The 13,268-nt window shown below is 42.3% G+C and overlaps 1 protein-coding gene across 4 annotated transcripts in view; it reads left to right on the forward strand.

The window, feature by feature from the left end:
* SPAG17 (sperm associated antigen 17) overlaps positions 1 to 13,268 on the forward strand; it is a 481,463-nt gene that overhangs the window by 248,756 nt on the left and 219,439 nt on the right. For all 4 annotated transcript variants that reach the window (XR_012800093.1, XM_075592931.1, XM_075592933.1 and 1 more), the window contains exons 13-15: positions 29 to 179; positions 1,346 to 1,567; positions 2,931 to 3,026. Coding sequence is in view for 3 of the 4 variants with exons in the window: in XM_075592931.1 (XP_075449046.1) it covers positions 29 to 179; positions 1,346 to 1,567; positions 2,931 to 3,026 (469 nt within the window). In the remaining variant the exon portion in view is untranslated. The remainder of the gene's footprint in view (positions 1 to 28; positions 180 to 1,345; positions 1,568 to 2,930; positions 3,027 to 13,268) is intronic.

A 13,268-nucleotide genomic window follows, 5' to 3' on the forward strand; every position in this document is an offset into this window, starting at 1 on the left:
GAATAATGACATACCTCTCTCATTTCAGGTACCAGAGACTTTAAATCCCACTAAAATAGAGCAGGACATGCTGGCAAAGCTGCCACTAATGCAGCTTCTACGCTTCCCGATGCTCTCGCCGGAGAGCAACTCCATGAGACTGGCGCAGATACACGAGCTCATGCATTATTGTACTAACGGTGACTATCCTTTACTTCCTTAAAGCCGTCACTATTAATCTCTGCCATGAACAGCCCACAATCCCACGCCGTGGCAGATAAATGGACAGGGTTCTACGTAACACTGCCGAGAAATACTGTAAACGCAGAGTGAAAGGATCATGTGGTCAATATGGGTCTTCCACTGGTGGTCCGCGTGCCCTATGTGGCCTGTGCAAGTCCGTGATGGGGCCCTTGGACTCTCAGTTGCCCATGCGACTAATATGAAATTAGCAAAGCAAAGTGCAAATGTCCCCAGTAAAACTAAATGAAGCTAATGTAAATATATGTCGGTACACATGTTATACGTGCTGGCAAAATGTTGAAATATTATCATTTTCATGTTTTTAAATGTATCTAAAATGACATTACAATAAGCTTGTGGCCTTCCTGCTCCTAAATGTTTTAAGATCTGGCCCCTTTGAGTCCTGGTTGAAGAGCCCTGTTATATGGTTCTCCAAACAGAGCTTCAAAACTCAGGATATATGCTGCACACCAAAAAAGTATGAATAGAGTTGATACAGTTACCAGTGCTCCTTGTCCCAGGGAAGGCCTGTAAATACAGGCGGTCCTCGGTTATCCAACGGAATCCGTTCCGGAAGCAGCGTTGGATAGTGAAACCGTTGTAAAGTGAGTCCCATGTTAATCAGTGGCGGTGAGCGTTGGATAACGCATTCAGGCGTCGAAAAACGGCCCATAGGGTTACGTTGGATATGCCATTCGTTGTAAAGTGAAACGTTGGATAGCGAGGACTTCCTGTAATTCAGTATGCCCAGTGAATAGCAAACAGATTAACCAGGGTACAGTATTTTGGATTTTTCAACAAATTTGAACTTTATTGTCCCATGAGAACACACATTTTGGCCTGTATGATGGCCTCTCTCAAGTGAAGTGAGCTCCAAACAGAGCTTAGTGCATCTGGGCTTTAATGCTCAATCACACTCACTTACTACCAATGAGCTATTATGAAATAGCGCTACTGCTTTGAGTCTCACATTTCAGAACACACCTTTCTGTCACTGTCGTCCCGTCATCCAATGGAGACTTGTGTGAGAACACAGGGAGTAGGAGAGCAGCTTGGCAGGGCTTCCTTTCAATTGCCAGAGGAGCTGCATGTCTAATGTATCACCCTTCTGAATGTGTTGCAGACCTCTTGACCTGGGAAGAAGTTGAAAGGACCTTTAAGCTGTTTACGTTCGAGAGCCTACAGCTGACTGGGTTCGATGAGTTGGGAGAACTGGAGGATACTGGGAAGATGTTGGGAGAAGAGTGTTACGTACCCTGGGACAACCCAGCAAGATTTGCACGAGAGATGGGGAGGGTCGCGAGCGTGAGGAAGATGTACAAGCAGAGAGAATTTGGTACCGAACGTAAGAGACACAGAGCAGAGTGTTGGCTCGTGGAACAATCCCTGCTACTTTCTTTTCGGGAAAGATGCTCGGTTGCCCTGGTGTTTTGGGTTTGCCTCTAAAAAATGTCCTGGGTTTCAGTTTTGTCACAAGTATGTTGTTGTGCTTCTGGTTCTGTCAGTTTGTTTCTGTGAATCTATTCACTGACAAAAATAAAATTGAAATCGTTTTATAAATATGGAAAAAAATATATAAAACAAATAATACATCCGATCACATATTAAATAAAGAGCCAGTGGAATTGTATTTAATTTATATTTCTAAAAACAATTGTATTTTTATCGGATTTATATTGAGCCTTTAGTAATTAAATACAATTCCCCAAAGTGACCCATCTTCATTTGTCAGGCAGCACTGGGGGTAGGGGTGCTACAGTACGTTCAGCTTTGTAGCACTCATTTCAAGGTTTTACAAATTGAGAATCTTTACTATCTTTGTGACCAAAAAAAAAAGGTTTTATGCTACAAATTGAGATTGGAATTGTACCCCCCTCCTCACTCGCTTTTATAATATACCCACAAAATATCCCAGATTAACCTTTTTGCTGCCGGTGGGGCAAAAACGATATGTATGTAACCGCGAAACTGAGGTGCAATCAGATTGGTTTTGTTCTGACTTCGGAACTTTCAGTTTGAATATCATGTGAAATGCACTTTATAATATAATCATTGTAGTGCACTGTATGTACTAATAGCAAACTCACGTGTATGCCCTTTTAGACATACTGTATGATTGAGGAGGCGTTTCATTGAAGCACAGAACATGGGAAATGCAGTGTTTGCGCTAAATTAACAATTTTCTAAAAGAACATTTCACAGGAAATAGTAAAAATGCTATAAATATGCAGTAGCTTTTATTCTAATAGCACACGTTGGCATCCCGCCGTATTTGTTTATGATGAATGAGGTCACTACTGAACTGAAATCACAACCTCACAATAGAAGTGGCCTTTCCTACCCTTTCTAGTACATTGATTGGGTAAAAATCGTGTCACCAATAGTCTCAGGGCAGTTTTGAATAATCCAAGAGCGCGGAGTCCTTTTATTAAGACTCACAACTGATATCAGATAGCAAGTAAGGACACACACGCCTCCAATAGGTTTCCATGTGTATTTTATATTTGAATGATGTAGGCTTTGAGGGCTGTGTTTACTAAGTGGTACTACTCAATAGAAAACTTTGTGGTGCCTTAAAGGGTCTTATGGCATAGCACCATTTAATAAATATGGCCCTAAATCTGACCATTTCAATGTAGACGGGACTAGTGATGATGTTTTCCCCAGTATTTCTCCCACGTTCTCATGCTTCCTTCCTTTCTGACCAGGCTCAGAAAGAGAAAGTTCCCTGGTGATTTCAAACAGGCTTCAGGTCCCACCAGGAGAGGGCGGTGACAGGGCACATCCGGCATTTCCCAGTTCAGGTGAGGGGAATGGAGCTAAACATTATACGCCGTCTCTACATATAGTGCTAGCAACCTTACTGCAGGATGGCATGCATTTACATGAGAACAGGCGTAACACCTGTTAGGACTCGCATTAACGCCCTCCAGATACCCCCTCCCCACTCCATCCTCTTCCCTTCCACCATCTCCCCTCCCTCTCTCCCCAAAACCGATATCTCAGTGACTGGATGGAGCTAACACCACCTTTACGTGTGGCGTAAATAACTTCAGGTTACTCCCCATGCTAACCTGAAGGGCCTTTAAAAGAGATGTGATGTCACGGGGGACGCCTCTCTCACAAATCATTGCCACTAACGGGAAGAAAAAATATATTTCAGGTGTAGCACTGTTACAGTTACATTACTCGCGTTAGTGCATCGGCGTTATATTGAAGCTGTTACAGTTACATTACTCGCGTTAGTGCATCGGCGTTATATTGAGCCTGTTACAGTTACATTATTCGCGTTAGTGCATCGGCGTTATATTGAACCTGTTACAGTTACATTATTCGCTTTAGTGGATCGGCGTTATATTGAGCCTGTTACAGTTACATTACTCGCGTTAGTGCATAGGCGTTATATTGAAGCTGTTACAGTTACATTACTCGCGTTAGTGCATAGGCGTTATATTGAGCCTGTTACAGTTACATTACTCGCGTTAGTGCATCGGCGTTATATTGAAGCTGTTACAGTTACATTACTCGCGTTAGTGCATCGGCGTTATATTGAGCCTGTTACAGTTACATTACTCGCGTTAGTGCATCGGCGTTATATTGAGCCTGTTACAGTTACATTATTCGCGTTAGTGCATCGGCGTTATATTGAAGCTGTTACAGTTACATTACTCGCGTTAGTGCATCGGCGTTATATTGAAGCTGTTACAGTTACATTACTCGCGTTAGTGCATCGGCGTTATATTGAGCCTGTTACAGTTACATTACTCGCGTTAGTGCATCGGCGTTATATTGAAGCTGTTACAGTTACATTACTCGCGTTAGTGCATCGGCGGTATATTGAAGCTGTTACAGTTACATTACTCGCGTTAGTGCATCGGCGTTATATTGAGCCTGTTACAGTTACATTACTCGCGTTAGTGCATAGGCGTTATATTGAGCCTGTTACAGTTACATTACTCGCGTTAGTGCATCGGCGTTATATTGAGCCTGTTACAGTTACATTAATCGCGTTAGTGCATCGGCGTTATATTGAGCCTGTTACAGTTACATTACTCGCGTTAGTGCATCGGCGTTATATTGAGCCTGTTACAGTTACATTATTCGCGTTAGTGCATCGGCGTTATATTGAAGCTGTTACAGTTACATTACTCGCGTTAGTGCATCGGCGTTATATTGAGCCTGTTACAGTTACATTACTCGTGTTAGTGCATCGGCGTTATATTGAACCTGTTACAGTTACATTATTCGCGTTAGTGCATCGGCGTTATATTGAGCCTGTTACAGTTACATTACTTGCGTTAGTGCATCGGCGTTATATTGAGCCTGTTACAGTTACATTATTCGCGTTAGTGCATCGGCGTTATATTGAGCCTGTTACAGTTACATTACTCGCGTTAGTGCATCGGCGTTATATTGAGCCTGTTACAGTTACATTATTCGCTTTAGTGGATCGGCGTTATATTGAGCCTGTTACAGTTACATTACTCGCGTTAGTGCATCGGCGTTATATTGAGCCTGTTACAGTTACATTACTCGCGTTAGTGCATCGGCGTTATATTGAAGCTGTTACAGTTACATTACTCGCGTTAGTGCATCGGCGTTATATTGAGCCTGTTACAGTTACATTATTCGCGTTAGTGCATCGGCGTTATATTGAGCCTGTTACAGTTACATTACTCGCGTTAGTGCATCGGCGTTATATTGAGCCTGTTACAGTTACATTATTCGCTTTAGTGGATCGGCGTTATATTCAGCCTGTTACAGTTACATTACTCGCGTTAGTGCATCGGCGTTATATTGAGCCTGTTACAGTTACATTACTCGCGTTAGTGCATCGGCGTTATATTGAAGCTGTTACAGTTACATTACTCGCGTTAGTGCATCGCCGTTATATTGAGCCTGTTACAGTTACATTACTCGCGTTAGTGCATCGGCGTTATATTGAGCCTGTTACAGTTACATTACTCGCGTTAGTGCATCGGCGTTATATTGAGCCTGTTACAGTTACATTACTCGCGTTAGTGCATAGGCGTTATATTGAGCCTGTTACAGTTACATTACTCGTGTTAGTGCATCAGCGTTATATTGAACCTGTTACAGTTACATTACTCGCGTTAGTGCATCGGCGTTATATTGAAGCTGTTACAGTTACATTACTCGCGTTAGTGCATCGCCGTTATATTGAGCCTGTTACAGTTACATTACTCGCGTTAGTGCATCGGCGTTATATTGAGCCTGTTACAGTTACATTACTCGCGTTAGTGCATCGGCGTTATATTGAGCCTGTTACAGTTACATTACTCGCGTTAGTGCATAGGCGTTATATTGAGCCTGTTACAGTTGCATTACTCGTGTTAGTGCATCAGCGTTATATTGAACCTGTTACAGTTACATTACTCGCGTTAGTGCATCGGCGTTATATTGAGCCTGTTACAGTTACATTATTCGCGTTAGTGCATCGGCGTTATATTGAGCCTGTTACAGTTACATTACTCGCGTTAGTGCATCGGCGTTATATTGAGCCTGTTACAGTTACATTATTCGCTTTAGTGGATCGGCGTTATATTCAGCCTGTTACAGTTACATTACTCGCGTTAGTGCATAGGCGTTATATTGAAGCTGTTACAGTTACATTATTCGCTTTAGTGGATCGGCGTTATATTGAGCCTGTTACAGTTACATTACTCGCGTTAGTGCATAGGCGTTATATTGAAGCTGTTACAGTTACATTACTCGCGTTAGTGCATCGGCGTTATATTGAACCTGTTACAGTTACATTATTCGCTTTAGTGGATCGGCGTTATATTGAGCCTGTTACAGTTACATTACTCGCGTTAGTGCATCGGCGTTATATTGAAGCTGTTACAGTTACATTACTCGCGTTAGTGCATCGGCGTTATATTGAGCCTGTTACAGTTACATTACTCGCGTTAGTGCATCGGCGTTATATTGAAGCTGTTACAGTTACATTACTCGCGTTAGTGCATCGGCGTTATATTGAGCCTGTTACAGTTACATTACTCGCGTTAGTGCATCGGCGTTATATTGAAGCTGTTACAGTTACATTACTCGCGTTAGTGCATCGGCGTTATATTGAAGCTGTTACAGTTACATTACTCGCGTTAGTGCATCGGCGTTATATTGAGCCTGTTACAGTTACATTACTCGCGTTAGTGCATAGGCGTTATATTGAGCCTGTTACAGTTACATTACTCGCGTTAGTGCATCGGCGTTATATTGAGCCTGTTACAGTTACATTAATCGCGTTAGTGCATCGGCGTTATATTGAGCCTGTTACAGTTACATTACTCGCGTTAGTGCATCGGCGTTATATTGAAGCTGTTACAGTTACATTACTCGCGTTAGTGCATCGGCGTTATATTGAGCCTGTTACAGTTACATTACTCGTGTTAGTGCATCGGCGTTATATTGAACCTGTTACAGTTACATTATTCGCGTTAGTGCATCGGCGTTATATTGAGCCTGTTACAGTTACATTACTTGCGTTAGTGCATCGGCGTTATATTGAGCCTGTTACAGTTACATTATTCGCGTTAGTGCATCGGCGTTATATTGAGCCTGTTACAGTTACATTATTCGCGTTAGTGCATCGGCGTTATATTGAGCCTGTTACAGTTACATTACTCGCGTTAGTGCATCGGCGTTATATTGAGCCTGTTACAGTTACATTATTCGCTTTAGTGGATCGGCGTTATATTCAGCCTGTTACAGTTACATTACTCGCGTTAGTGCATCGGCGTTATATTGAGCCTGTTACAGTTACATTACTCGTGTTAGTGCATCGGCGTTATATTGAAGCTGTTACAGTTACATTACTCGCGTTAGTGCATCGGCGTTATATTGAGCCTGTTACAATTACATTATTCGCGTTAGTGCATCGGCGTTATATTGAGCCTGTTACAGTTACATTACTCGCGTTAGTGCATCGGCGTTATATTGAGCCTGTTACAGTTACATTATTCGCTTTAGTGGATCGGCGTTATATTCAGCCTGTTACAGTTACATTACTCGCGTTAGTGCATCGGCGTTATATTGAGCCTGTTACAGTTACATTACTCGCGTTAGTGCATCGGCGTTATATTGAAGCTGTTACAGTTACATTACTCGCGTTAGTGCATCGCCGTTATATTGAGCCTGTTACAGTTACATTACTCGCGTTAGTGCATCGGCGTTATATTGAGCCTGTTACAGTTACATTACTCGCGTTAGTGCATCGGCGTTATATTGAGCCTGTTACAGTTACATTACTCGCGTTAGTGCATCGGCGTTATATTGAGCCTGTTACAGTTACATTACTCGCGTTAGTGCATAGGCGTTATATTGAGCCTGTTACAGTTACATTACTCGTGTTAGTGCATCGGCGTTATATTGAACCTGTTACAGTTACATTACTCGCGTTAGTGCATCGGCGTTATATTGAGCCTGTTACAGTTACATTATTCGCGTTAGTGCATCGGCGTTATATTGAGCCTGTTACAGTTACATTACTCGCGTTAGTGCATCGGCGTTATATTGAGCCTGTTACAGTTACATTATTCGCTTTAGTGGATCGGCGTTATATTCAGCCTGTTACAGTTACATTACTCGCGTTAGTGCATAGGCGTTATATTGAAGCTGTTACAGTTACATTATTCGCTTTAGTGGATCGGCGTTATATTGAGCCTGTTACAGTTACATTACTCGCGTTAGTGCATAGGCGTTATATTGAAGCTGTTACAGTTACATTACTCGCGTTAGTGCATCGGCGTTATATTGAGCCTGTTACAGTTACATTACTCGCGTTAGTGCATCGGCGTTATATTGAGCCTGTTACAGTTACATTACTCGCGTTAGTGCATAGGCGTTATATTGAGCCTGTTACAGTTACATTACTCGTGTTAGTGCATCGGCGTTATATTGAACCTGTTACAGTTACATTACTCGCGTTAGTGCATCGGCGTTATATTGAGCCTGTTACAGTTACATTATTCGCGTTAGTGCATCGGCGTTATATTGAGCCTGTTACAGTTACATTACTCGCGTTAGTGCATCGGCGTTATATTGAGCCTGTTACAGTTACATTATTCGCTTTAGTGGATCGGCGTTATATTCAGCCTGTTACAGTTACATTACTCGCGTTAGTGCATAGGCGTTATATTGAAGCTGTTACAGTTACATTATTCGCTTTAGTGGATCGGCGTTATATTGAGCCTGTTACAGTTACATTACTCGCGTTAGTGCATAGGCGTTATATTGAAGCTGTTACAGTTACATTACTCGCGTTAGTGCATCGGCGTTATATTGAACCTGTTACAGTTACATTATTCGCTTTAGTGGATCGGCGTTATATTGAGCCTGTTACAGTTACATTACTCGCGTTAGTGCATCGGCGTTATATTGAAGCTGTTACAGTTACATTACTCGCGTTAGTGCACCGGCGTTATATTGAGCCTGTTACAGTTACATTACTCGCGTTAGTGCATCGGCGTTATATTGAGCCTGTTACAGTTACATTATTCGCGTTAGTGCATCGGCGTTATATTGAAGCTGTTACAGTTACATTACTCGCGTTAGTGCATCGGCGTTATATTGAAACTGTTACAGTTACATTACTCGCGTTAGTGCATCGGCGTTATATTGAGCCTGTTACAGTTACATTACTCGCGTTAGTGCATCGGCGTTATATTGAAGCTGTTACAGTTACATTACTCGCGTTAGTGCATCGGCGTTATATTGAAGCTGTTACAGTTACATTACTCGCGTTAGTGCATCAGCGTTATATTGAGCCTGTTACAGTTACATTACTCGCGTTAGTGCATCGGCGTTATATTGAACCTGTTACAGTTACATTACTCGCGTTAGTGCATCGCCGTTATATTGAGCCTGTTACAGTTACATTACTCGCGTTAGTGCATCGGCGTTATATTGAGCCTGTTACAGTTACATTACTCGCGTTAGTGCATCGGCGTTATATTGAACCTGTTACAGTTACATTACTCGCGTTAGTGCATCGGCGTTATATTGAGCCTGTTACAGTTACATTACTCGCGTTAGTGCATCGGCGTTATATTGAAGCTGTTACAGTTACATTACTCGCGTTAGTGCATCTGCGTTATATTGAGCCTGTTACAGTTGCATTACTCGCGTTAGTGCATCGGCGTTATATTGAGCCTGTTACAGTTACATTACTCGCGTTAGTGCATCGGCGTTATATTGAGCCTGTTACAGTTACATTACTCGCGTTAGTGCATCGGCGTTATATTGAGCCTGTTACAGTTACATTACTCGCGTTAGTGCATCGGCGTTATATTGAGCCTGTTACAGTTACATTACTCGCGTTAGTGCATCGGCGTTATATTGAGCCTGTTACAGTTACATTACTCGCGTTAGTGCATAGGCGCTATATTGAGCCTGTTACAGTTACATTACTCGCGTTAGTGCATAGGCGTTATATTGAGCCTGTTACAGTTACATTATTCGCGTTAGTGCATCGGCGTTATATTGAGCCTGTTACAGTTACATTACTCGCGTTAGTGCATCGGCCTTATATTGAGCCTGTTACAGTTACATTACTCGCGTTAGTGCATAGGCGTTATATTGAGCCTGTTACAGTTACATTACTCGCGTTAGTGCATAGGCGTTATATTGAGCCTGTTACAGTTACATTACTCGCGTTAGTGCATAGGCGTTATATTGAGCCTGTTACAGTTACATTACTCGCGTTAGTGCATAGGCGTTATATTGAGCCTGTTACAGTTACATTACTCGCGTTAGTGCATCGGCGTTATATTGAGCCTGTTACAGTTACATTACTCGCGTTAGTGCATCGGCGTTATATTGAGCCTGTTACAGTTACATTACTCGTGTTAGTGCATAGGCGTTATATTGAGCCTGTCACAGTTACATTACTCGCGTTAGTGCATCGGCGTTATATTGAGCCTGTTACAGTTACATTACTCGCGTTAGTGCATCGGCGTTATATTGAGCCTGTTACAGTTACATTATTCGCGTTAGTGCATCGGCGTTATATTGAAGCTGTTACAGTTACATTACTCGCGTTAGTGCATCGGCGTTATATTGAAACTGTTACAGTTACATTACTCGCGTTAGTGCATCGGCGTTATATTGAGCCTGTTACAGTTACATTACTCGCGTTAGTGCATCGGCGTTATATTGAAGCTGTTACAGTTACATTACTCGCGTTAGTGCATCGGCGTTATATTGAAGCTGTTACAGTTACATTACTCGCGTTAGTGCATCAGCGTTATATTGAGCCTGTTACAGTTACATTACTCGCGTTAGTGCATCGGCGTTATATTGAACCTGTTACAGTTACATTACTCGCGTTAGTGCATCGCCGTTATATTGAGCCTGTTACAGTTACATTACTCGCGTTAGTGCATCGGCGTTATATTGAGCCTGTTACAGTTACATTACTCGCGTTAGTGCATCGGCGTTATATTGAACCTGTTACAGTTACATTACTCGCGTTAGTGCATCGGCGTTATATTGAGCCTGTTACAGTTACATTACTCGCGTTAGTGCATCGGCGTTATATTGAAGCTGTTACAGTTACATTACTCGCGTTAGTGCATCTGCGTTATATTGAGCCTGTTACAGTTGCATTACTCGCGTTAGTGCATCGGCGTTATATTGAGCCTGTTACAGTTACATTACTCGCGTTAGTGCATCGGCGTTATATTGAGCCTGTTACAGTTACATTACTCGCGTTAGTGCATCGGCGTTATATTGAGCCTGTTACAGTTACATTACTCGCGTTAGTGCATCGGCGTTATATTGAGCCTGTTACAGTTACATTACTCGCGTTAGTGCATCGGCGTTATATTGAGCCTGTTACAGTTACATTACTCGCGTTAGTGCATAGGCGCTATATTGAGCCTGTTACAGTTACATTACTCGCGTTAGTGCATAGGCGTTATATTGAGCCTGTTACAGTTACATTATTCGCGTTAGTGCATCGGCGTTATATTGAGCCTGTTACAGTTACATTACTCGCGTTAGTGCATCGGCGTTATATTGAGCCTGTTACAGTTACATTACTCGCGTTAGTGCATAAGCGTTATATTGAGCCTGTTACAGTTACATTACTCGCGTTAGTGCATCGGCCTTATATTGAGCCTGTTACAGTTACATTACTCGCGTTAGTGCATAGGCGTTATATTGAGCCTGTTACAGTTACATTACTCGCGTTAGTGCATAGGCGTTATATTGAGCCTGTTACAGTTACATTACTCGCGTTAGTGCATAGGCGTTATATTGAGCCTGTTACAGTTACATTACTCGCGTTAGTGCATAGGCGTTATATTGAGCCTGTTACAGTTACATTACTCGCGTTAGTGCATCGGCGTTATATTGAGCCTGTTACAGTTACATTACTCGCGTTAGTGCATCGGCGTTATATTGAGCCTGTTACAGTTACATTACTCGTGTTAGTGCATAGGCGTTATATTGAGCCTGTCACAGTTACATTACTCGCGTTAGTGCATCGGCGTTATATTGAGCCTGTTACAGTTACATTACTCGCGTTAGTGCATCGGCGTTATATTGAGCCTGTTACAGTTACATTACTCGCGTTAGTGCATCGGCGTTATATTGAGCCTGTTACAGTTACATTACTCGCGTTAGTGCATAGGCGTTATATTGAGCCTGTTACAGTTACATTACTTGCGTTAGTGCATAGGCGTTATATTGAGCCTGTTACAGTTACATTATTAGCTTTAGTGCATAGGCGTTATATTGAAGCTGTTACAGTTACATTATTAGCTTTAGTGCATAGGCGTTATATTGAGCCTGTTACAGTTACATTACTCGCGTTAGTGCATCGGCGTTATATTGAGCCTGTTACAGTTACATTACTCGCGTTAGTGCATCGGCGTTATGTTGAAGCTGTTACAGTTACATTATTAGCTTTAGTGCATCTGCGTTATATTGAGCCTGTTACAGTTACATTACTCGCGTTAGTGCATCGGTGTTATATTGAGCCTGTTACAGTTACATTACTCGCGTTAGTGCATCGGCGTTATATTGAGCCTGTTACAGTTACATTACTCGCGTTAGTGCATCGGCGTTATATTGAGCCTGTTACAGTTACATTACTCGCGTTAGTGCATCGGCGTTATATTGAGCCTGTTACAGTTACATTACTCGCGTTAGTGCATAGGCGTTATATTGAGCCTGTTACAGTTACATTACTCGCGTTAGTGCATCGGCGTTATATTGAGCCTGTTACAGTTACATTACTCGCGTTAGTGCATCGGCGTTATATTGAGCCTGTTACAGTTACATTACTCGCGTTAGTGCATCGGCGTTATATTGAGCCTGTTACAGTTACATTACTCGCGTTAGTGCATCGGCGTTATATTGAGCCTGTTACAGTTACATTACTCGCGTTAGTGCATCGGCGTTATATTGAGCCTGTTACAGTTACATTACTCGCGTTAGTGCATCGGCGTTATATTGAGCCTGTTACAGTTACATTACTCGCGTTAGTGCATCGGCGTTATATTGAGCCTGTTACAGTTACATTACTCGCGTTACTGCATCGGCGTTATATTGAGCCTGTTACAGTTACATTACTCGCGTTAGTGCATAGGCGTTATATTGAGCCTGTTACAGTTACATTACTCGCGTTAGTGCATCGGCGTTATGTTGAAGCTGTTACAGTTACATTATTAGCTTTAGTGCATCTGCGTTATATTGAGCCTGTTACAGTTACATTACTCGCGTTAGTGCATCGGTGTTATATTGAGCCTGTTACAGTTACATTACTCGCGTTAGTGCATCGGCGTTATATTGAGCCTGTTACAGTTACATTATTAGCTTTAGTGCATCTGCGTTATATTGAGCCTGTTACAGTTACATTACTCGCGTTAGTGCATCGGTGTTATATTGAGCCTGTTACAGTTACATTACTCGCGTTAGTGCATCGGCGTTATATTGAGCCTGTTACAGTTACATTATTAGCTTTAGTGCATCTGCGTTATATTGAGCCTGTTACAGTTACATTACTCGCGTTAGTGCATCGG

Source organism: Ascaphus truei, chromosome 3, assembly GCF_040206685.1.
Source record: "Ascaphus truei isolate aAscTru1 chromosome 3, aAscTru1.hap1, whole genome shotgun sequence".
NCBI classification, from domain to species: Eukaryota; Metazoa; Chordata; class Amphibia; order Anura; family Ascaphidae; genus Ascaphus; species Ascaphus truei.